Here is a 24,658-nt window from a genome sequence, read left to right as displayed (position 1 = left end):
CCACGGTAGTAATTGTCATAGTGTTTATATAATAACTGCATGACCCCCCCTGCTTTTCTACCTTAGTTGCGCGGGCATTTTTTGTCCGCTTTATCACTATAACCGTCCCAATCCTTTTTTGACGCATTTTTCTATAGTCTAAAGGTGCGAAAAAGGACTGGGTAAGGACTCTAGTCTGAGGAAAACACAAACTCTGCTTTAAAAATCTTTATCGATTTCTGTTTTGATAAGTTCTAAAACCTTAAAACACCAATCTCATAAAAGCTACCCTTGTGTTTTTTTTCAAACTTATTTTGAACAATCTTTGGTAAATTTTAATTAACCAGGGATACAGAATCTGTTGGACGCACTTCTTAATTCAAAAGAAATGCTCTATCCATGATATGTACCATTGCAATATCATCCACGGACCCAACAGCTGATTGGTTAAAAGTGACGTATTGATTGATTTTATATCACTTACAACCAATCAGCTATTGGGTCCGTGATTTAATGTCAGAAGATATTGCAATGGTGCATATTATGAATAATGTTTTCATACCTTTCTGAAAATGATAAAACCATGACAAATGAGCTTTGCGTATTTGACACCTTCAGTCAACAAACATTTCACAATTGTCAAAAGATCTTCATTTGACCAGCGATGATTCCGAAGCACTGGCAGTAGAGAAAATATAGTAGGATAGTAAGTGACTTTAAAAGCATTACAATTCTCTAATGCAGGAAACACCACACCACATTTCCCATTATTCTATGAACTGTTTGGCATTACTTCATTTCTTCCAAAATCTATAGACGGCTTTCGGGATACGTTATTTGTTTACTCACGTGACTTACCGCCCGATTTTTTGGAGGCAGAAAGACCATAACATTAGCTGGAGACAAAAACATTTTTTGTTTTGATGAAGTCTCTGGTAGGTTTTTTGAAAATAAATTTTAGTATGTTTTCTCAGAGGTATATAGGCTTACCTTTCATGAATTTCGAAGAGATATGACTTGTAGTTTTCAAAAATTTGATTGACATTCACTCACCTCCATATAAATCGTAAGTCTTTTTGCCTCCAATAATCAAGCGCAATCGCCCGCCCACATCAGTCCGCCCACATCAGTCCACCCGTATAAAATCAAAAAATTGAAACCCGCTTATAAAACATTGTCCACATGAAGCAACTCCAAAAAATGAAACCGTAAGAAAGTATATTCATCTGGTGGGTGTCGGCGAAGTTATGAGTGAGGGAGTCTATCCCCTTTTCTAGTTGCGTTTGACCTGGGAGGTGGAATGAACCTTGGATTGTAAAGCGAATGCTCTACCGACTGAGTTACCCGGCCCTAAAAAACCCCTTAAAAACTTAATAAAAGAAGAATTAGAAACAGTGTTTGACAATTACTCCTGTGTGCTTAATTGTAGTGGGGTCATTTTTTTCAATTTTTGGAAAGAAATCACCCCCATATCACTTTATAATAACCCCCAATTTTATGACCTTTACGCTACAAAGTGCCAAAATTGGCCAAAAACCTTCACTTTCCTAGAGATTTTTAGCAAAATCAGGTCAATAGCACTTAATTATGAACACCTCCCCCCCCCCCCCAATTTTGTTGATTTTTATCTGAAGTGCCCAACCCCCCTGCTCATTCCACCGTGAGTAAAGATTATTATTTTGCCGAGTCATCTTTTTTATTTTTCCCGTAGCAAAACGCATTTTTATCAATTTTATATCCAACCTTTGCCGAGATTACCTCCGACCCAGGAATGAATTATATTTATGGTGGGAGTCAAAAAATTAACTTACTCAAAATTGCGTCTTCATCTTTGATATCTATAAACGAAATATCTAAGGCTTCACTGATGCGTTTTCCAGGTGACTGCAATGTTATTTACATTGCGTTGCATTCACTCAGGAAATTAAACAGTGTTATAGCACATCAAATTTTTCTGCAATCTTCTTGCAAATGCAGCAAAAAACTTTTACGGACAGGGGGGGGGGGTACAGCCGCAGGGTACTAACCCATAGGGTACTAACCTGATTTTTAAGAAAAATTGTCTTAGGTACCACCACCCCCTTTTTAGTACCGGGTACTAACTTTTTTTTAAGGAAAAAGGGACCCCCACCCCCCCTTTTAGTACCGGGTACTTACTTTTTTTTAAGGAAAAAGGGACCCCCACCCCCTTTTTAGTACCGGGTACCGGCTTTAAAATTACCAAGGAAAATAGGAGACACCACCCTTAAAACTTGCCAAGCATGGTCCCAATCTTTCAAAAGCCAGCAAAAGCAGCTCTTTGTTGTTGTTATTTTGTATATACCATGTTTTTAACTCAGATCCTCTTAAAAGTTCTTTAAATCAAACACAACTTTTAATTACAAAGGTAAAACAAGGGAATTCCTTGGCAAAAGTAAAATATTATATAGCTGTAATAAACAGCAATAAAAGTATATATCTATCAGAAGAAGTAAAAATCAAGTTGATAAAAATGGAGAATAGTATGAAAGCTTGGATTGGATGGATTTCCTTACTTTTTTCTTCAATAGATTGGTAATTTATTCAAATTATTCAAAACTGTGTCAATCTTTTATGAAAGAAGTTGAAATAGAAAAAAGTTGCATTGTTGGCTCTGGTTGGCTTTGCTTAGTTGACCTGGCTCTGGTTGGCTTTGCTTAGTTGACCTGCCTCCGTCTTAATTGTCATAAACAGACAAACAAACAAACAAACAAACAAACAAATATAAACAGAAATAAATTATAGGGTATAAATAAACTGCAATAAACTAAAATAACTAACCCCTCTAACAAAAACCAGGCTGTAGGAATCATCAGTTTGGATAAGAATTTTATTGTTTAAAAGACAGATTGTATCACTTTGGATGCAACAGCTTGTAATTCTTTTTCATCAGAAGGCAATGACAATCATATACCTCGTTCTAACTTGAGATATCAAAGACGAACTATCCTTCTCACTAATTAAAACAATACTAATTTTGAACAATAGCATTCTTTACATTAGCTATTTCAATATTTGTATAACCATGGAGGTATAAAGAAACAGGAGAAGTATGCTATTGTAACCATGCTCGCCCTACGATTAAAAAAATTACGAGGTAGGCATGCTCATAATCTCATATATCGTGCATTTTTAATGAGCTCTTTTGTTGATAGGTGAAATCTTATTGGCTAACTTAAGTGTTGGAAATAAGATGAGACGAGATTTATTGTTTCTGACATTGGTGTAAGAAAATATTTGGACTAAAAAAGGGCCTGTAAACTTTGCAATCCTTCATCAAATGACAAGATTTTTCGATCAACATTTTCTTCAAGGTGAACCCTATTGCTTAATACTTTCCTCCAAATTCTCCAGCGACTTTTTGTCTACAAATTGGGTCTGAAATTGTGTGTGCTTATAAAGAACTTTTTATTTTCTGGCTAGAGAAAATATCTTTTCAAAACAAAATTTAATGGATGCCAATATTGAACGCAAACTTATTTCGTGGAGCTAAATTTTATTTTATTCTCGTATATTAGAAGGCTAGAAATCTTCGATGCTGAAAGTAAGAATGTTCAGAACAGACTTGAGTTCTACTAAAAAGTCGTATTTCGTCGGGCGAGCCTAGAATTTCTTTTGATTTATTACATAAAAGAAATCAAAAGACTTTAACGACCAATAAAATTCTCGTCTTAGAAAGTAGGGAAAGTACCCATGAATTTGAATAAAATAATTCTTTATTGATAGAAACTAGAAACATAACAGTTCTTTTTTTCTGAAAACTATTGAAACTAACAACCTCCAAACTTCCCTACATACTTGATAAGCAGGGAAAGTACCTTCAATTGGAAGGGGAAACTTTTCAATACTGTCAGATACTGTAAGCCATAACAAGGAAATCTTTTCTCATCAAAATCCTGAAAGTTGAAGACAAAAAATTAAACAAATGTATCATATTCAGGGCCTGAGTACTTGAAGAAAAATTGAAATGATACCCACCCCACCCCTAAAATTGGTACCGGGTACTAACTTGAAATTGGAGATATACCCACCCCCACCCCAAAATTAGTACCGGGTACTAACTTTTTTTGAATTTCCAAATTAGACACCACCACCCGGCTATGGGTTAGTACCCTGCGGCTGTATCCCCCCCTGTTACGGAAAAATATACAAGGGCCTGCAAAATTTACATTGTAGTCACCTGAAAAACTTATCAGTGCAGCCTTAGCTTAAGGGTTGCCTCGATTATTCTGATCTTCTAGTCGTAAATGTTCTCCGAACAAAACTTTAAAAACACAGAGTTCCTAATCTTTACGTATTATTCACGCTTTTTTTATAAAAACAAAGTATATAAGAACCTGGGGATTCGATGGCCAAATTATCAAGAACAAGTTAAGAACATTTTAAGGCTTTGTGGACTCTAAAAGATCCAATTTCTGAGGAAAATGGACAAAACTACTCAAAATATGGCGAAAGCACGAACATGCTAAGAACATCTTTAAAATTAAAACTCAAAAAGTTAAGAACGTTTCTAAGAAATTTTGGAGGTTCTTTAAAAAACCGTGCAACTGTCTAGACATCTTACCAAGTATACTGCTGCATATCTTGAATCTCATTTCTTCATTCACACTACACACATACCAAACGCAAAGACACTCCCAACAATCAGCTTCCTGCAAAGTAAAAATTAGCAAATTTAGTATTTTGTTATATACGGTAAAAGCTTGGTTCCCACTGGGAACCGATGGAAAGCGACAGAAAGTGAGTGAAAAAAATATTTTTTAACTTTTGGTGAAAATATTGTGTCGCTTTCTATCGCCCACTATCGCCCACTTTCGCCAGAGTGAAAAGATGAAAGAGTTTTCACATTTATCGCTTTCTATTGTCTAACATAAAAAAGTTCCGACAATTTGTGAACATAGACTTTCGAAAAAATTCACGTTTTCTTATAAGAATATCATTCTGTAAATAAATAACTTATATGTAAGGCAATTTTTTTTACAAAACTTACCTCATAACAAGCGGCCAATACAGTTAAGAGTGGATTAAAAACAGCCAGCGAATAAGCCAGTAATTTTCTCCATGGTGTATTGTTGTCATCACATTGTAGGAGCAAATCGACCAAATTGTTACTATTAGGAATTTCCGACATCTCTTGGAAATGTGTATCTGAAACCACAAAAGTAAATTTTGGTTCCAACTGTATTATTGTAAAGATCTGTTGATAGAAAAAAGCTTTAAGAGGGCAAAAGTGAATGTTCCAACTGTATTATTGTAATAAAGTTGTGTTGTTAGCGACTGTAGTGCAGTGGTAGAGCATCCGTCTACAGTGCGCAAGGTCGTGGGTTCAATCCTCGGCTGGGTCATACCAAAGACTATAAACTTAGTACAAAAATGGTACATGACGCCTTTAAGCTTGATATTCAGCAATTAAGAGAAGGATCAAGGGTACATGGAGCAATCCAGTGAGAAAGATTGGCGCCCTTTCCTAACTTCGAGTAGATAGCTATTGAAAGAAGAGCCTTCGGGTCGCCTCCGACTGCGGTCAAGACTTACTTACGTGTTGATAGAAAGTTATCAAGAGGGGATATTTTGCTTGGAAAAAAAGTGAAGTTTGCAATCGAAACCAATCAAATATCAGAGCTTTATTCCATAAAAGCTATTATAACAGGAGATAACACAAAGAAAACATTTAAAAGCAAATTCCCGATATTTTACTGCAAATTTTTATTGTTTATAGGAAAGAAAACCGACTGCCAAGATGCAAACAATCTAGTCTACACAATGGGCAGCTCCAGACTTACGACTTAAGTCTTATGAAGAGGAGCTTTAAGCTTGGAACAAAGAAAGATATGACATCTGCTAACGGGTCCGTGCTCATGCACGTTTTTGCACGGGGTCTGGGAGGTCTGCCATTCAGACTAAATATGACATAGCCTACATACCATCTAAAAGTTGTAAATCGTCACCATGCTGCAGCTTTTGACCATGTCCCTGGTTATTGCCATCTACTTGATCTTTCTTCGGCGTCGATGTCATGGGGAGCTGATTGGTTATTCTCGTCATGTTTTCATCTGATGGCGAGGTAGCCAACTCACGAGGATTTTCACTGACACTCCCTCTGGAGGAGGGTAAACCAGTGGTACCAAGTTTCGAGTAAAATTGAGCACGATAGTTCTTCTATACAAAAAAAAGCAATAAAAATGAAATGAAGTATAGTTTTAGCGTTCTCTAATTCAATTTTCAAGGGGTATTTAGATTTTCATCAAATAAGGGAGCTTATCGAATAGTGGATCGTCGTTTAGAAGTGTTTCTTGTTGACAATGACTTTCAATATTATCGAATAATGGAGCGTATCGTATAGTGAAAAACGCCGAATAAGAGAGTATCGACTGTAAATCATCTTACAGCTATTTTTGACGTACATTCAGACACAAAAATAGTTCTTCGGCCTTACAGTAGGTCCCGTCACAAAAAAATGAGAAAGGCGAACATAAACATTTTTCTATTGTCCCAAGACTTTCAGCAATTTAACGTATATTAAAGTCCAAATTTATAAAAAAATGTAAAGGTAGTAGTGAAAGCACTGCATAAGTTTTTTTACCTTAACGTGTTTCGATTTCTGTTCAACGAGGGTATTAGGGTTTTGTTGCGTTTCTTTCTTCACTTTTGAAGTTTTCCTTTTCCTTTCTTTTCTGTTTTGCCGTCAGCAATTTCTCGAGATTTCTTGACAATAGCCAGAAGATGTTCTTTCAGTGAGTTGTTTGACATACACTCTTCCATAACTTCCAATATCTATGAAATATTGTCCGTAATGTTTCCGCTTTGCTTTTCCTTTTGTGAGTAAATCTTACAGCTCCAATTAACCTTCTAAAAGCTTCTAAAATTGAGATTTCTTAATGGGAAATAGTCAGTCACATAGCCATGCTCCGCCCGGAAAAACACTCCAACCTCTGTTTTTTTCGGTTTTCGACAGTTCAACCCTAGTAGATTCTCAAGTCATCGACCGATTTTTCAAAATTTTACCCCAAATTGCTCATTTTGGGCATTATTTTTTGGTCCTAAAGTGTACAATTTAGCCTAAAACGAAAGTGCTCGAAAATCGACGATCTTGGGCTTATTCGAAAGATAATTGAAAAACAAGTAAATTTGAGATATAAACTCGGGTCTGAAAATGTACCAGTCATGCTGCAGATGAGTTTTAATGATGACGTCAGACTAAAGTACATTTAGCCTAAATCGAAAGTGCTCGAAATTAAACGATTTTGGGCTCATTCGAAAGATAATTAAAAACAAGTAAATTTGAGATATAAACTTGGGTCTAAAAATGTCCCGGTCATGCTGCAAATGAGCCTTAATGATGACGTCATTTTAGGTTTATTTTCCAATTAATTCATATAAGTGTCAAAAAACTTGAATTAAACTGAGGTTTTTTATTTTTTTTTCGGAGGATAATTAATTTAATAACGCACGCCTGACAAAGTCACCTATTGAAAAGGTGTTTTATTTTCATTTTCTTCGTGCGCTGTTACATGTTTATTTATTTCGCTATCAATTGGCAGCTGTACCATTAGAAAATAAACGGAAAACTTTCTGCATGTTTTTATATCTTCTTACATGAAAAAAAACTAGAAGAAGTTGTTATTTATTAGTTTATGTGTGGATTTAGTGATGATAAGATGGAAAGGAAAGAAGATAAGGAAAATCGAAGTGAAAAAGTTTTCCTGAAACCAGTTTTTAAGACGCGACCATCAATTTATTTAGGTAGAGTTACCTGTGCTATCTGCTTCGAAAGTTGTTTGAAGACAAATGCGAAGCGCTGTAACTTTGAAACAGTAAGACATAAGACAAATTTCAGAACGTTTGCTGAAAATTGGACCAAATATGATCACGAATTTAACAAAGTGTTGTCATTGGTTGATTGGGATTCGGATAAAGAACTGATGGCACATAAATCATGCAAGGGTAAATTTTTAAAAGAATCTTTCATGACTTCGCAAAGGAAAGTCTCAAATCAGCCTCCAGATCAACCCGAAAACATCGATAGTGCAATCCCGAGCTCTTTAAACGCGATGCAAATGGAGGAGACAAACGTTAGACGCAGCACACGCCAGTCCTGCTCGTATGCTTCAGTTAATGATAACAAGGAGAAGCTATGTATAATATGTAACGAAAATAAAAGAGGAGCAAAAGGAAAAGACCTTCCAGTCATAGAGATGACTTACAAGAAAGAGAACGAAGAGAGACATCTTACAGAACAAACATTGATCGAATTTTCAAAGCTGCATTTGGAATATAATAACGAAGATTATAAGCTTGCTTCTCAAAGAATATTAAGAGCAAGTACTGTCAAAAGCTTATTTGAGGCCAATGTTGCTTATCACAAACATTGTTATAATAGCTTTAGGACTCCTTATTGGCGTGCGAAGTATAAAAAAGTGGAAGACTCTAAAAACTCTGAGAAAACAGACTTAGTTGACTTCGAGGAAGAATTTTCCACACTTATTACACATCATATCATCAAAAGACAGGAAATTTACACGCTCGCTCAGTTATCGTCTTACTTTTCAGAACTAACACAAAAACGTAAAGTTAGAAGTGTAGACTTAAAACGTAAATTGAAGGAGAAATTTGGAGATACGCTAATGTTCTTACAAAGAGGCAAAGGTAACGAGTCGGAGTATGTTTTGGCGAAGAGCGATAGAATTGTGTCAGATTGTTTGGAGGCTATGTCTAACTCGACAGGCATTGAAGAATCAATCAGTGTCAAAAATATTGGTAGAATGATTGGCCGATCTATTGGTTCCGCGAACAAAGAAAAGGAAAAGCTTTGGCCCCCAACACCTCAAGATATTATCAACAGCGATCTTTCACCATCCTCTGACCTATTATATAACTTAATTGGTTGGATTGTCTACCCAGACGCTTCATATGGAAAGGATGGAATCGTAAAACTGCCACCTTCAAAAGTGCCGAAAGTTACAAAATTATGCACAGATATCGAATCTCTAACTCCAAACGCTACACCGTCATTAAATCAAGTACTTTTATCATTATCATTCATTGAAGACAAGTGGGCTGAGTGGGTCGATAAAAGCACCAAACTCGTTCCTCCAAATGTCAAAGCAAAGACCACTCCAACTTATGTATTCGATAATATTGACTTTGACAATAAAAACTTTCACGGAAAACAGACGCACAATACCAATAACATATTGATACAACCGGATGACTTTTATACCAAGCAAGCTGGAGTGGAAGTCGAGCCTGATTATGATTTTGAACGTAAGAACCACAGAGCCTATAAAGGAACAAAGATGGATTTCGATACACAAAAGTTTAGCAGAGCAAACAATTGCAAGAAATTCAAGTATGAAAAGGATAATGACAATACGGAACTTAATAATGTGAAAAGGAAGAGTAGCGAGTGGGCAGTTGCCAGATACGTAGCATCAAAACTTTATGTCGAAGAGGGATTGAGAGTACCATCGTGGACTGGATTTTTCAAGATACTTGAAGATGGATCAGATCTAGCAACAAAGGCATCTGTTGGATATTTGCCTCCTAACGAAAGTGACTCAGAGAGTGACTCTGATGGCGATGTGGTATCATCAGAAGATGAAATTGATTATTGATAGAATCCAAAAAAATATATTTTATAGTAATTGTTATTGTCATAAATCTGAAAAAAATGGTTTAAGTTGAAAAAGCGGGATTTTTCTTGAAACAATTTATATAATCTCTGAAAGGGTCTTGGCACATTTATGAAATATGAAGCTAGTAGGAAGCTATGTATATAAATATTTCAGTTTTATGTAAAATATACTTTCTATAGTACAGTGCTTAAAAAGCTTTATCATAAAGAAAACAGTCTGGAGTCTTTCTAGAACAAAAACTATACCCAACTTTGCCAATTAGGCAAAATAAACCTAAAATGACGTCATCATTAAAACTCATCTGCAGCATGACTGGGGCATTTCTAGACCTAAGTTTATATCTCAAATTTACTTGTTTTTTAATTATCTTTCGAATGAGCCCAAGATCGTTTAATTTCGAGCACTTTCGATTTAGGCTAAATTGTACATTAGTCTGACGTCATCATTAAAACTCATCTGCAGCACGACTGGGACATTTTCAGACCCAAGTTTATATCTCAAATTTACTTGTTTTTCAATTACCTTTCGAATAAGCCCAAGATCGTCGATTTTCGGGCACTTTCGTTTTAGCCTAAATTGTACACTTTAGGACCAAAAAATAATGCCCAAAATGAGCAATTTGGGGTAAAATTTTGAAAAATCGGTCGATGACTTGAGAATCTACTAGGGTTGAACTGTCGAAAACCGAAAAAAACAGAGGTTGGAGTGTTTTTCCGGGCGGAGCATGGCTATGTGACTGACTAACCAACTTTCTGAATCATATTATTTAAAAAAAGGGCTATTTTGGTATCAATACCAACTGAGGATAACTCTTTTTTTCTAAAAAAGGGGGACCCACCCCCATCAATACCAACTTGACTTTTCAGACTTTTAAAGAAAAAAAAGACACCACCACCCGGCTATGGGTCTGGTATCTGGATGTTGACCCCCCCCCCTGGTGCAACACCATCGTCAAAAACATCACCTCAGTCGAATCAATCTGGCAATCCATTCGCGCCCACTATGGTTTTCAGTCTACTGGTGCACACTTTATCGACTTAATCAACATCCAGTTAAAACCTGATGAAAGACCAGAGGACCTTTTTCAACGTTTAATGACCTTTGTTGAAGACAGACTTTTGAACGAGAACAGTGGATTAACCCACCATGGCGAAGCCATTGGAGAAGAAGAGGAATTAACACCAACCCTTGAGAACTTTATTGTTTTACAGTGGCTCCATTTGCTACACAAGGACTTACCTGCTCTCATCAAACAGAGATATGGTACAGAATTACGCTCTCGAACATTAGCTTCTATAAAACCTGAAATATCGCAAGCAATGGACTCCCTCCTCGAAAGTATCCAGTCTAATGACGAAGCCAAAGTCTTACGTTCAGCTTCATCGTTCCATCGCTCAAAACAACCCTCATCGTCAACACGTCGACCATCCTCCACCAAAGCATCATGCCCACTATGTTCGTCCATGAACTGGCCATCCAACCACTTCCTTAGCAAATGTCAGATCCTCCCAGACCAAGACCAAAGATTCATGGCCAAAGCCCGCCTTATTGCTGCCCTTGATGAGAATGACCAACCTGAAGTTGACCTCCAATCTGCTGAGGACCTACCCTCCCAAGTTGCAGCCATCAGCTTACCATCATCAACTAGACGTGTCCAAATCAAATCCTCTCCTGTTGTTAACATGACATATAAACAATATGACATTTCTACGACACTGGACAAGGCTCTGAAACTAACATGATCAGTGAATCTACGGCACACCTCATACACGCTCCATAACTCCAAGTTCGCAGAGCGCTGTCCAAGCCGATGGTCAGTCCGAACTCTCAGTAATTGGTGAAACTCGAATTAACTTGACATTCCATAACAAAGCATTTTCTTTGGAAGCACTAGTTGTTAAAAACCTTGATGGAGAACTTATTGCAGGTATACATTTTCTTAGCGAGCACGACATTACGCTCAGACCCTCAAAGAGACAAGTCAACTTTAGTGATGGGTCAGCCTACGTTTACAACAACCTACGTTTCTTCAAACACCCTGCTAATGTTAAAAGAACAAGCTCGTACATCCTCCGTGCCCCAGCCACCACAGTATGGCCCAACAAGTAATTAGAAATGACTGTACCCCCGGAATGGGATGAACAAGACATAGTCCTCGAGCCCCGCTCTGGCGATGGCAGCAACCGACACCTTTCATGGCCGCCCCCTATGATCACCCGCCCGAAAGCTGGCAAGATCCGTATACCCAACTCCACGGACCAACCCAAAGTGCTACGCAAGAACCAACAGTTTGCTCAGATCATCCCAGCATCAGATCCATCACCAACTGTTCCATCTTCTCTCCCTGACCAATCATTTGAAGCAATCACACCTACACCTCCATTACACACCATCTTACTCGATGAAAGTAACCAACTCCCGCCCGACATCCGATCTGCTTTCAAAGATCTTCATCAAGAATTTTCATCCGTATTCGATCCCTCGTTTCCAGGATACAATGGAGCCAGCGGACCAATCAAAGCAATTGTCAATATGGGTCCAGTTGATCCTCCTCAACGTAAAGGGAAGGTTCCGCAGTATTCAAACGATAAACTTCACAAACTCCAAGCTAAATGTGATGAGTTAGAGAGACTCCAGGTCCTTCGTAAACCAGAGGATCTTGGTATAACTCCAGAGTATCTAAACCCTTTGTTTCTCGTGAAGAAACCTTCAGGTGGATTTTGTCTTGTTACTTCCTTTGGTGAAATAGCCCAATACTCCAAACCGCAACCCGCCCTCATGCCTGACGTTAATGCAACCCTCCAATCAATTGGCCAGTGGAAGTATATCATCCAAACCGACCTCACCCAAGCATTCTACCAAATTCCGCTTGCAAGGAACTCTGTTAAATATTGTGGAATATCGACACCTTTTCGTGGCACCCGTGTCTACGCCAGATCTGCGATGGGCATGCCTGGATCAGAAACTGCATTAGAAGAGCTTATGTCCCGCGTCCTTGGTGAACTTATTGAGAATGGCTACGTAGCCAAAGTTGCCGACGATCTTTACTGTGGAGGGAATACACCTAGAGAACTTTTATCGAATTGGTGCAAAGTGTTGACAGCACTTGACACTAACAAACTAACGTTGTCCGCCCGCAAGACCGTTATTCAGGGTGTCTACGGGACCTTGAAAACCTTGAAAACCTTGAAAATGAACCACCCAACCTTGAAAACCTTGAAAACTATCAATTTTCTGGGAAAAACCTTGAAAACCTTGAAAAATCGTTAAAAACCTTGAAAAGCACCATCCAGTCATTCGAAAAGTAAGAATAAGTAAAAAACCGCCTGCGGCGCTAAACCTTTATAAAATTTCGAGGATTCCTTAAAACAACTCTTTTGGCAATTGATTTTTGTAAAAAACAAAATCAAAAACAAGGCGTTTTTTAGCCATTTGAAAGAATCAAAATCAAAATTTTCTCTCGTCTGCGCAAACCATGGTTGTGCCTCCTCGGTCACTGTAAATAATTGGTTTGGCTTCTAATTCTTTATTTCAACAGTTGGAAGACTAGGGAGCTGGAGTATTTCTTTTTGTGGTATTCTTCTCAACAGGGAGATAGGAATTTAACTGTGGAAGTAATTCCCCGGGCACCAAAAGCGAATAAATTTTATTTGCTATCCTCTATTTTTCTTTCACCTACCACTCTGAAAAAAAACAAAATTCCTGTAAAGAGTCATATTAACTGAGTACCAAAAAACCTTGAAAAGTGCAAAAGATTTCGCCAAAAAACCTTGAAAAACCACTTAAAAATGACCAAAAAAACCCCGAAAACCTTGAAAACCCCGAAAAAAATCCGTAGACACCCTGTTATTGCTCCCAAGTCCGCCACCATTCTCGGTTGGATATGGTCAGAAGGAACCTTGAAAGCCTCATCACATCGTATTTCTACTCTCTCCACCTGTGCTCGCCCCGATAAAGTTAAAGGCTTACGATCCTATTTGGATGCCTACAAGTTTCTATCACGTGTCATCCCAAATTGCTCGACCTACCTCGCACCGTTAGAATCATTAGTTGCTGGCAAAGCCTCCACCGACGTTCTTAACTGGACCGATGCTCCTTCAAGTTTTTCGTGATTCCCAGTTACATCTACACAACAACCGTTCAATCACCATCCCTCAACCAGATGACCAACTGTGGATTGTCACAGATGGCGCAGAAAATCTTCCCGGTATCGGTTCAACCCTGTACGTACAGCGTAACGGCTCCTTAAAGATTGCTGGATATTTCAGTGCCAAGTTGAAGGAACGCCAGATCTCATGGATCCCATGCGAAATCGAAGCCTTAAGTATTGCTGTGTCTCTACTCCACTTCAGTCCGTACATCATACAGTCCAAGCATCGAGTCTCTGTACTAACTGACAGCCAACCCTGTGTTCAAGCACATCAGCGTCTACTTAGAGGAAACTTCTCCCACAGTAATCACCTAACCACCTTTCTTTCTGCAGCCAGTCGTTTCAACGCCCAGCTCCAACACCTGGCTGGTAGCACAAATGTACCATCAGACTTCCAGTCGCGCAACGCAGCTGAATGCCTTGATACTTCTTGCCAGATCTGTTCCTTCGTTAACGATCTACAATCCGCTTTGGTATTGAAAATAAACATTGATGACATCACAGCTGGAACCTCCAAAATGCCATTTGTCAATCGACCTGCGTGGATTTCACTTCAAGCTGATTGCCAAGACCTTCGACACTGCCATGCCTACCTTAAACAGGGTACTCGTCCTTCAAAGAAACTGACTAACATTAAGGACACGAAACGCTATATTCAGAACTGTACAATCTCTCGAGATGGCTTGTTAGTTGTTCCACACAAAGAAGCATTTGCCCCTGTCAAAGAACGTATCGTTGTTCCAAGAAAGGTCCTGCCTGGATTGCTCACCGCCCTTCTCATCAAGTTAGTCCATCCCACGCAGTTTCAAGTGAAGAAAATCTTCTCAAGGTATTTCTTCGCCCTCGATATTGACTCAGCTCTCCGTGTCACCTGTGAGAATTGTCATACCTGCTTCTCACTCAAGAAGATTGACCGCAGCTCTCTGGAAGCTCCATCCACGACATCCGACCCTCCCTAGCCATCGGATTATCCTTTGCCGGTGATGTTCTTCAACGTGAAAAACAGTTCATACTTGTCCTGCGAGAGTCCGTCACATCATACACTCTTGCATGTATCATAGACAGTGAGGACCACATTAACTTACGTAATGGGTTGATTCAGCTTTGTGTTGGATTAATTCCTTTAGATCGTCCCTCTGCAAGCATTCGTACTGACCCTGCTCCTGGCTTTCAAAAACTTGTCCAGGACACAGTTTTGGCTCAACATAGAATCATTATTGAGCTAGGCTGTGCGAAAAACATCAACAAGAATCCAGTTGCGGACAAGTCAATTCAAGAACTCGAAGACGAAATCCTCAAGCTTGACAGAGACCGTTCCACCGTTCCCAACTCCCAACTCGCCATAGCAGTAGCCAATTTGAATTCACGGTTACGCTCACAAGGCTTATCATCTCGAGAAATGTGGACCCAACGTGATCACTTCACCTCCACTCCCCTACCGCTCGACGACCAGAAGCTCATAGAAGAAAAACACCACCGCCGTTTAACCTACAACATGCGCCACAATCAGATCAGCTGCAAGCCTTCCCATAACGATCTACCTATCCCTGAAGGCTCAATTGTCTACATCAACACTGAACGGAACAAGACTCAATCTCGTCCACGCTACATCGTCTCATCCCAGGACAGCCCTTGGTACCGGGTAAAGAAGTTCATTGGCACCCAACTCAGGAATCATTCCTACAGAGTCCACCGTAATCAACATACATACCCGTCCCAGACCCTCCTTCCTCCGGTCAACCCACCACACACAACGACGAGGAAGAAACCACCAACAAAACTGAATCGCCGCCTGACACCAACACTGCCATCAGTGCCCCACTGCAACCTCGCCCAACAGTGGAACCCCCATCAGTGCCGATTCCTCCTGCGGCTTTGACAGAACCTCAAACCTCTGTCAATGTTACCTCCAACGTTCAATCGCAAACACCTGACGTTGATATATCACGCCCAAAGCGGCAGACACGTCTCCCTGTTCGCTTTAGCGATTACGATATGAGCTGAAATGTAACAGCCAAAAAGTTAATGTTTTCGTCGTTTGCAGAACACTATTCAGATTTATTGTTCCTGTCATTTATAGATTGCCCACGTCACGCATCGTGGGATTTGATTTTGTTGTTACTCAAGCTGTGACAGCTTGGTGTATTATATTCTGTTGAATATCATGTGATCACATGATAGCGTGTTTCTTATTCTACTATTATTGTTTGGTTGTTTTTGGTTTATTGTTCACTACACGTTTAGTATCCTTAAGACTCGAACTCAAGAAGAGAGAGACATGGAGATGAGGCATCACGCCAATATTATCGTTTATAGTTTGCTCGCGGCTTATCCGCCATTATTGTTGTCATTACTTTTAGGCTTAGTCAGCATTTATTATACCAAAGCATTATTGTAATAATGGTAGACCTAGTTGCGAAACACATATTATATCTCGTGTTAGTAAACAAACACGCACGTCTCCACTTCTTAATTATCGTAGCGACTCCTCCAGTCAGGAACAAGTGCAAATTAGGATACCTGTCGGCAATCTCTCCTACTTGGGAGAGTTGTATCCTAATTTGGAGATTTAGGTATCCTAAATAGGAGAGCAGGACACTTTGACTTGAATTTTTGAGGTTTATACTGCTTCAATCCGCGTTTGGAAAACTATGCAAACCTTTTTTTCATCGAGATTTGCACCACTAACCAAAATTTCAAGTAATTTCTCTGGCGGGTTCCTCGAAAATTAACATCCTTAATAACCTGCCGTTCAGAGCCTAAAATTTTGCGAACACGAGCTAAAGATTTGTTTTTCTTTTTACGGAACGGCCCGCTACAGTCCGATTTTCGCACAAAAAAAGCGTTCGAGTATGCTAGTTAGCACATTTGAGTGGTGTTTTAGGCTATAGTTTTGCATTCCGCCAGCCAAACTGTATGAAATTCAGTACAAAATCTTATTTGCTTATTATTTACATCTTGGAAGTGGTAAGATGGCGCGGATGTCTCTGGTTGGTGAAAAATACAGGTTTTTTGATTTTAGTATCCTAATTAGGATATTGATTGCCAGGCAATTTTTAATGCTCTTTTAGCGTCCGGTCATCGGACGCTGCCCCTCCTGAAATCAGTAAAATTTAGGTAAAAACAGCCTTTTTAGTGTAAAAACACAAATACAAAGTGCCCTTTTTGGCCACTAACAGACGCTGCCCTGCCTTTCTAAAATATGGCCTGATTGCTATTTTGGATACTTTTTTGTATCCAATTTAAGATACTCTCCTAAGTAGGAGAGATTGCCGAAGGTATCCTAATTTGCACTTGTTCTTGACTGTCCTCCAGAAGTCAAGCAACTTTTGTTGACGTCAAACCAAATGTTTAATTTTTCCGTGAACTTTGAACCCTTCAAACTTTTTCTATGTATATATGCTAAAGCGTTCCGGTTTTTACTAAAAGAAAGCCCGTGATCTTAGCTTTCCAGCGGTATATGGCGACAATCACAAATATCTTCGTTTCGCGTCGCCCCACCGACTCTCGAAAATTGAGTAGAATTGAGTCGGTAAATTTGTCAGACTTTTTCTGTCAATGACGTTTCCTTTGTTCAAAAATTTTATTATTGCCAATTTTTTGCGAGCGAATTTTAGCACAGTCAAGGGCTTTTGAATTTGTCTATCATATTACATGCCCCATTTTGGGTTGGAGGTCACAGTGTTCAAAGGTCATTATTTGGAACCACCCATAACACGTGGTTGTTTTGGCTGCCGGCTAGCTGGCAGTTTCCTTCAAGAATACACTCCAAAAATGGATGATGGAGGTCGCGTCGGACGAGAAGAAAAAATTCATTCACTTTTACGACCAACCGACTGAACGAACGACCGACCGACTCACTTTTTAGACCCAACGAGGGCGCAAAATTAAGATATTTGTGATTGCCGCCTAACATTGTGGACACAGGCTGGAAGGCAAATTGGTAAAGTGCCGAATGTTTTTGCAACATTTTTAAAATTGTTTTCCAACGGGAGACAAATAAGTTGCAACTATCGATGAACAAATGTTTCTGGAAACAGAGGAAAACGTAGTTGAAGGCTAAAACTGTGTAAGTTTATCAGAAAAAGGGTAAGGAATTCAAAAATCACATTCACTAAATTTAGTTCTTTCATTTTCATGTAGTTTTTTTCACTTTTTTACTTTAGCATGGAAATGTCCCAAAAAAAAGTTTTTATTTCTGCCGAAATGGATTTTCTTTTCATTTGGGGTTTCTCATTTCAGAAAAACTTATTCTTTACTTTTAACTTTTTGTTCCTCCATTTTCAAAGGCCCCTTGAAAATGGGTCCTACCACCTTTTTTGACTCATTTCAACCTTTTTCAAGCTACTGTTCTTCAAAACAAAAATAAAACAATGCAATGTCTTCTTTTTTCAAAATAAGATATATATATCTTTCGTTGTTTTCATAGATATACTAAATATTTAACAAATATTTTTATATAATAATATTCTAACACCATCAAATAATACTCCCTCTCAGGGGCGGATACAGGGTATGTGAACGTGGTGAATTCACGCACTCAATTTTCTTGAGATTCGAAAAAAAAAAACACTAAAATTTTTTTCTATGAATTGTTTCTTGTAGAAAAAGTATTTTATTCTTTCAAAGAAACATAAATGCTTTCTGTACACAATGTTCAAAAGGTAAATCTGTTGATACGTTTCAACTTCTGTGTTCAAAATGACGTCAAAGAAGCTTTAGTTTGAGAGAGACTCTACACCGTAATAAGTTCTCTGAAGGAGTCGCATTCATCTTGTTATCAAACCTCAACGGTGGAGATTAATTTGGCAGAATTTCGTGAGGATAATTACATACTTTTCACGAACTTTCAATCCTTCAGACTGTGTGAAACCACTTTTTCATACCCTGCACGCCATCGCGATTTTCGTGTAAACAAATCACAAAGTTTTCTTTCTTTCAGAGTTTGATCTAAAGTTTTTTACAAGAACAAAAACTAACATGAGGACTTTTTGAGACTATGATTCTGTCCTCTTATAAGTAGAGTGAATCAAAGATATTATATACATGTTTGTGGCATGTGGCGATGGGGTAGAGTAATCCTTCAATAATGGGATTCAAAAATCGGGATTGTATTGGAAAATCGGGGTAAACCGGAATTTTCACTCAGTGATAAAAATTCCTGTATCCGCCCCTGCCTCTAAATTTCAGGTCTCTAGCTACCAAAATTTTTGAATTTTCCTAACCTTTTTTTGACATTTTTAGTCAAATTTTTGACACTAAATTTTGAATATTTTTACAACCACTTATCCTCTGGAGGCCTATGAACCCTCATCTTCTTTCTTTTTCAAAGTTCTACAAGATAGGATGAGTTTAGAAAAAAAAATTCATTTTAAAATTTGAAAAATCTTCTGGAGTTGCTAACTTACCAGACGGTGTCAATCGAACAATTTTGAACAAAAATCGCAATCGAACCAATCGAAAGTAATCAAACGTAATCATTCTTTTCTTACGTATTTGAAAATTAATTCTACAGAAGAAATGAAGTTGCCATTTCAATTTGTCTTTTGCCATTTTAAATAGGTCAAACATCCTATTGAATTTACACTGGATATGAAAAGCTGGTTACAAATGCACCATGCAATTACAAGGATAGGATTAGAAACTAGGCTAGTCTTACTTCTTTTATCTTTCCCTTGACACAACACATTGACAAGGAATCCCTGTGAGAGAAGTTTATGTTGAAATCTGTAATAAAACGAAAGTGGTCTCTTCTACTAATTGCTTCCCAGCGCTCCTTTCGTTTGTAACTGTTTATCAAATTTCCACCAATGAGATTGCCCCATTTCACATGGCCCTACTTTTTGGCACCCCTGGCCTCTCAGTACCTTGCACGAAAAAGTTTCATTTTTTATTGGTTCAATAGAAATAGGGGATTTGGAATACTTTCTATGTTTGTTTTTTTGCACAAACCCCTGTAACTATGGGAGATCACTCCATTGCTAAGATTTTTACTTGAAATCGAAAGTGAAACCACGGAAAATGAAAGTAAAATTGGCCCGCACTCCAAATCCCATAATCTTGATATAGGAGTTTAAGCATATAGACTGATAAGACAGCAAAATGCAGTGAAATAAAAAAGTAAACAAACCTGAACCTTTTGTCTGTCCTAATAAAGAAAATATTCTAGCTGTAGTAATGTTTACATCCAGAAATAAATTCATATAATAAATTCAAAACCAATGTTGCAGACATTGCTGGTAATGGATTTGAACTTGAAAAATGTGGGTTCAGTTCCTTGGAAATGGTCTAATTAAACTTCCAAATGAATTATTTTTACAATAACATGAAAGACATGATGAAAGCTGCTCACTAAAAAATTCTGATTGGCTAATAGCTATGCCGTCATTTTTCTCTGCGCCTTACGCAGCCCTGTATTGATTTTTTCATACGTCTTGAAATTCTCATACACCTTCATAAATTTTCAGACGCCTTCATTTTTTGTGCACCTTCATTAATTTATGCTTTATTTTTATGAAATAACGAGTTCTATAAGAGTTGGTAAAAAGTAAACAAGGGATGGCTCATAATAGGAACATTTATTTTTCAATTAAGCAGAGTACACTTTATAAGAATTAGATCAATAGCTCTTGATGCATGAAGGTAAAACGATGTAATGTAGGAATATTATAGTGATTGTATATTTTTATCCTGTAATACATAATATTACTTGATTCCATGTTTGACATAAATGTTGACACCTTGTTGAAAATTTGACAAAAATATTGACAGAATAACAAAATGTGATGGTGTACGTTGCAAGCACGTGAGAAAAATGCACAATGTATGTATGTTACTTTAACGTTGCATTGTAGCCCTCTGAAACAAACATCAGTGGAGCCTTAGCTTAAGCAAAGATTTTCAAAAACTAGGTATCATACCTTGTGGACTCTTAGAAAAAATAACTCTTTAACTAAATCTTGATCAAACTTTAGGATGCAAATTTTACAAAGAAATTTATTATACATAGCAAGATACACTCGATTAAGACAATCCATTTTAAATACTGGAGCTCTTACACGATATGGATCAATTCCAATATTCAACCAATTTAAAAAGAGTTGTCTGCTACATACTACATCCAGATGTACCAAAGAGCTTTATACTATTGATAAACCTTTCAAATATATTTCTCAAGCTTTAAAAGTTCTGTCACAGATGCGAACGATAGACACAGACTTTGATGAATTTGAATTTCTAGATGGAACAAGACAAGCTATAATGCATGTGACTGAAAATTTAGCTGAAGGTAACTTTGACAAATTGGAGGATCTTACTTCCACTGAGGGCTTAGAAATCCTCAAAGAACTCTATCACGAGAGAGCTGAAAATTCATCAAGTTTAAAAGTTCAAGGTGAGGACATAATAGTTGTGGTACCTGTTGGTCTTGTTCAAGACGACCAAAACTTTGTCAATGTTTTGGTAGATTGCTGCTGCAGAGAACCAAGAATTGTTAGATGCTCTTTTCGTCGAAATTTTGAATTACAGCAAGGTTGGCTGGTTGATTCTTTGCATTATTCAAAGTGAATGGGGAAATTGATCAAAATTTTGTAAATAAGATTTTATATTAAAGAAAGTACAATATAAATTGTTTTTTTTCTTCATTGGAACCATAAAGGTTCTAGTTCTATGTCTTAAAAAGAGAACATTGCCAGATCTATTGTTGAAAGATAATACTAATGTAACGAACACCGCTGCTGCGGAGATTAAAATTAGATTAAAATCTTTGTTTGAAAAAAATAAGTTGATAAGTTTATTCTGGATTTAGTTTTCACAGTTCAATACATCTTTGAAAACTAAATGTTTTATTCCTCTATTTTATTTAGAAAATCAACAAAATTTGAATTATCTGTCAAATGAAAAAACGAAATGGTTATTCCAATGTTGAATCGTCAATCTGGAAGGGTTTTGAAAAATTTATTTCAAGCTACTTCTAAAAGGAATGGGTCTATTTCTCCTGCAATTCAAAATTTTATCTTGAAAAAGGAGGATACAAACCTGATCATACGAGGCTTCCAAACAAGTGCTTTAAGACTCAACGAGGAGCAGCCCAAAGTTCAAACAAAAGTAATGACTGTAACCAACCCAATAAAGTATATTTCTTTGAAGATCAAGATGTTATTAATGAAAGGTTACTTTGATGACAAATTCAGTGAAAAGGATTTCTTGACTGGGGCAAGACAAGCTATCATTTTTGTCTCAAGTAAAATGGCAAAAGGAGATTTGAAAGATCTTACTGAAGTTCTCACGCAGGAAGGTTCGCGATCTGTTCAAAATCTTTTTTCAGAAAACCGCGATAACTCTGAGGTTTTAAATGTAGAAGATTCAGACATTATGACTTTAACGCTGAATGATATTGGTTTTGAGTATGGTGAGTCTGGACGCAAATGGGCGTATGCCTTAGTTGTTTGTTATTGTTCAGGAAAGGATAGCTTTTCCAAACAAGCCTCTGATTTTGATTTTGAGATTTTGGTTTCTCAGCCGAGGATTATTAAGTATTCTTTTTGTCGAGAGTATACCCCTGGTACAAGCAATGGATGGCTGGTTGACCAAGTTGACCATCTCAATTTAAGTGGTACAAAAGAATGAAAAATTCCTTTTAGACGATATGGATACTTGAAATCTTGTGTTGTATTGGTTTTGATTTAATTAGCGTTTTAACATTTTTGAATCTGCTTATTATTTTAAAATTTTTGTGTAATTAGTTTTATTGAATTTCTTTGAAATTTGTATTTTCTAATTTTTGTACAGTAACTTCAATTAGGCTACTTTTCAGCTAACTAAGCTAATGGGAGTCTTTCTCGCTTTGGGCATTTCGTTTGTATTAGAGGGAGGCTATTACAGGTTATCACAATCTTTAGAAATAAAAAAACTGAATCTCGAAAAAAGAATAGCAATCTTGCTTAAGAAAAGTAATATCTTTCTGTATCTTTATCAAGTCAATTTTACTTTTTTGGCAAAGTCTATAAGGAAAGTCTGTTTATTTTAGAAACAAAAAAATCAATGATTTGATAAGTAAAAGTAAATAAAAAATACAAGATGGCTGTTCAGCATTTAGAGGAGTGGAGTTCACAAGAAAACTTCACACTTGCATGCTGTGTTGCTAGAAATGGAGATCAGAACTGGTAAGTTACTATTAAATTATTGTCTGTCCAACAGACTAATATTTTTGCTTATTGAATTTGTCAGTCAGATGAAAGGCTTTACACATATTTTCTCAAGCGAGCTAGTGATTGCATTCTGAAGGTTAGTAAAATGTAGTGAATCAGAAAGTGTCCAAACCTCCACGAGGAGATCTATATGATGCTCAATTTTGATGAAATCTTTTCATATTTTAGGGTGTCAGTCAGTCGAAACATGAGATCAGTGACTGAATCATGTGGTGACGTCAACAAAAGGCCTGCTGATTTTTTCTCACAAAAGGTTTGTGATCCCTTACTAGGATAGATCGCAAAATTCAAAGTGTAGTTTTTTTTTTGAAAATTTAATCTATTGTAAGACATTTTGTCCAATTTTTGATTTTGGCCCAAGAAAACTAGGTTTTAGCTTGAAATATTAGCATTCAGAATGAAAACTCAATTTCTAGGGCACCATCATTATGGATTTAAAGGAAATTTTTGAAAACTCGGAATTGGTTTTTCCTGGAGCCCTCCCTAAAGTTCACATTTTTTCATTGCTGAAAATTTCATGTGTGTACCTTGAAAAGTTTAAAAGTCTTGGGTCCAGAATCAGGGAAAATCAGCCTTTTTAGCCTGAAATTGAAATATTGAGTGATTTCCCTGGGGTTGTTTGGTCTTTTTATGTTGAATATTAGTACAAGACACCATTTAGAAACCATTTTTACCCTTCCTGGCCTTTCATAGCCTTACAATTAGTGCGAATCAAAGACCCCCTTGGGAATACTGGATTTTTTATACCTAGGAGGTTAAAATTGCGCAAAATGTCTTACAATAGATTAGATTTTCACAAACTACTGTTCGAATTTTTTGACTTTATCATTTGACGATCTACCCTACCCTTACTCTTCAATCAGACACTATATCCTCTTGATATTCTTTTGATATTGTATAACCTGGGATTGATGATATAATTTTGAGGAACTTTGAGACACAATATTCAAAATTTGTAGGTTCTAAAAAACGCATGTTTTTCTTTTAGAATTGCGCTCACCGATACAATCAGCTTCTTGGGACAGCGCTGACTGCAAAGTATGTTGGTTTGTTTTTCGTTGGTTTTGTATGAGACTCTTTAATAAAAGAAATTAAAATATACTTTTGACTGACAAAGTCCTCTTAATCCCTTCTTTAAACCTGTTAGCCTATTAGGGGCAGATACCTGATTTGACTGACTATATCTATGGAACCTTGAGGAAGAAGCTGCTGTTTGCAATTGCATGCAATTTTGAGTAGTGCCATTAACTGAGAAGTGGCTTTAGAGTCTAGGAATGTGTTTTACTTCTAATGAAAACTTTGATTCTTTTCCAGGAGAAAATCAAGATCATCTGTAGACTCAGCCAACATAACAGGTAAACTAAGTGGAAGGAGCAACATCTTGAATTGCCAAGGAATACTCATATTTATTCTAAAATTCTTTTTTTTTTATAGTCAATACACTACTCCCATTATGTAAGACCGAGTACAAGGTTCATAGACTTCGAGGATAATTTTATTCTTCATCACTCAATTTTTCATTGTAGAAACACCTTCAGAACAAGTCTACAGAAAACTGACGTTTGCAAACATTGAAGAACTGAATGATACCATTCAAAAAGAAAGGGAACGCTTCCAGTAAGTGTACTACCCTAACATGATAATCTCACAATATATCATCCATTTAT

At 37.3% G+C, this 24,658-nt stretch overlaps 3 protein-coding genes across 4 annotated transcripts in view; 2 read left to right on the top strand and 1 right to left on the bottom strand.

Moving 5' to 3' along the window:
- LOC136817068 (spatacsin-like) overlaps nt 1-6,656 on the bottom strand; it is a 31,903-nt gene extending 25,247 nt beyond the window's left edge. The window contains exons 1-6 of the mRNA XM_067073414.1: nt 6,581-6,656; nt 5,922-6,156; nt 4,988-5,145; nt 4,562-4,649; nt 1,791-1,817; nt 542-657 (exon numbers count right to left, since the gene is read on the bottom strand). Coding sequence (XP_066929515.1) covers nt 542-657; nt 1,791-1,817; nt 4,562-4,649; nt 4,988-5,145; nt 5,922-6,042 — 510 coding nt within the window. The 5' untranslated portion in view covers nt 6,043-6,156; nt 6,581-6,656. The remainder of the gene's footprint in view (nt 1-541; nt 658-1,790; nt 1,818-4,561; nt 4,650-4,987; nt 5,146-5,921; nt 6,157-6,580) is intronic.
- Nucleotides 6,657-21,648: 14,992 nt separating this feature from the next.
- LOC136817058 (m-AAA protease-interacting protein 1, mitochondrial-like) lies at nt 21,649-22,605 on the top strand. Its single transcript, XM_067073404.1, has one exon. It carries the CDS (start codon nt 21,691-21,693, stop codon nt 22,408-22,410), a length of 720 nt encoding a protein of 239 aa, XP_066929505.1. The 5' UTR covers nt 21,649-21,690; the 3' UTR covers nt 22,411-22,605.
- A 180-nt stretch (nt 22,606-22,785) lies between these two features.
- The window catches only part of LOC136817035 (bromodomain-containing protein 8-like), a 62,047-nt gene continuing 60,174 nt past the window's right edge, over nt 22,786-24,658 (top strand). The window contains exons 1-5 of one of the 2 annotated variants that reach the window (XM_067073395.1): nt 22,786-22,946; nt 23,160-23,244; nt 23,980-24,029; nt 24,306-24,346; nt 24,518-24,608. In XM_067073395.1, coding sequence (XP_066929496.1) covers nt 22,861-22,946; nt 23,160-23,244; nt 23,980-24,029; nt 24,306-24,346; nt 24,518-24,608 — 353 coding nt within the window. In that variant the 5' untranslated portion in view covers nt 22,786-22,860. The remainder of the gene's footprint in view (nt 22,947-23,159; nt 23,245-23,979; nt 24,030-24,305; nt 24,347-24,517; nt 24,609-24,658) is intronic. The other variant, XM_067073390.1, reaches the window with a different exon arrangement.

The sequence above is a fragment of the Clytia hemisphaerica genome, unplaced genomic scaffold, assembly GCF_902728285.1.
Source record: "Clytia hemisphaerica strain Z4C2 unplaced genomic scaffold, Clytia hemisphaerica genome assembly, whole genome shotgun sequence".
Taxonomy (NCBI): domain Eukaryota; kingdom Metazoa; phylum Cnidaria; class Hydrozoa; order Leptothecata; family Clytiidae; genus Clytia; species Clytia hemisphaerica.
This window is presented reverse-complemented; position numbering and strand designations above follow the sequence as displayed.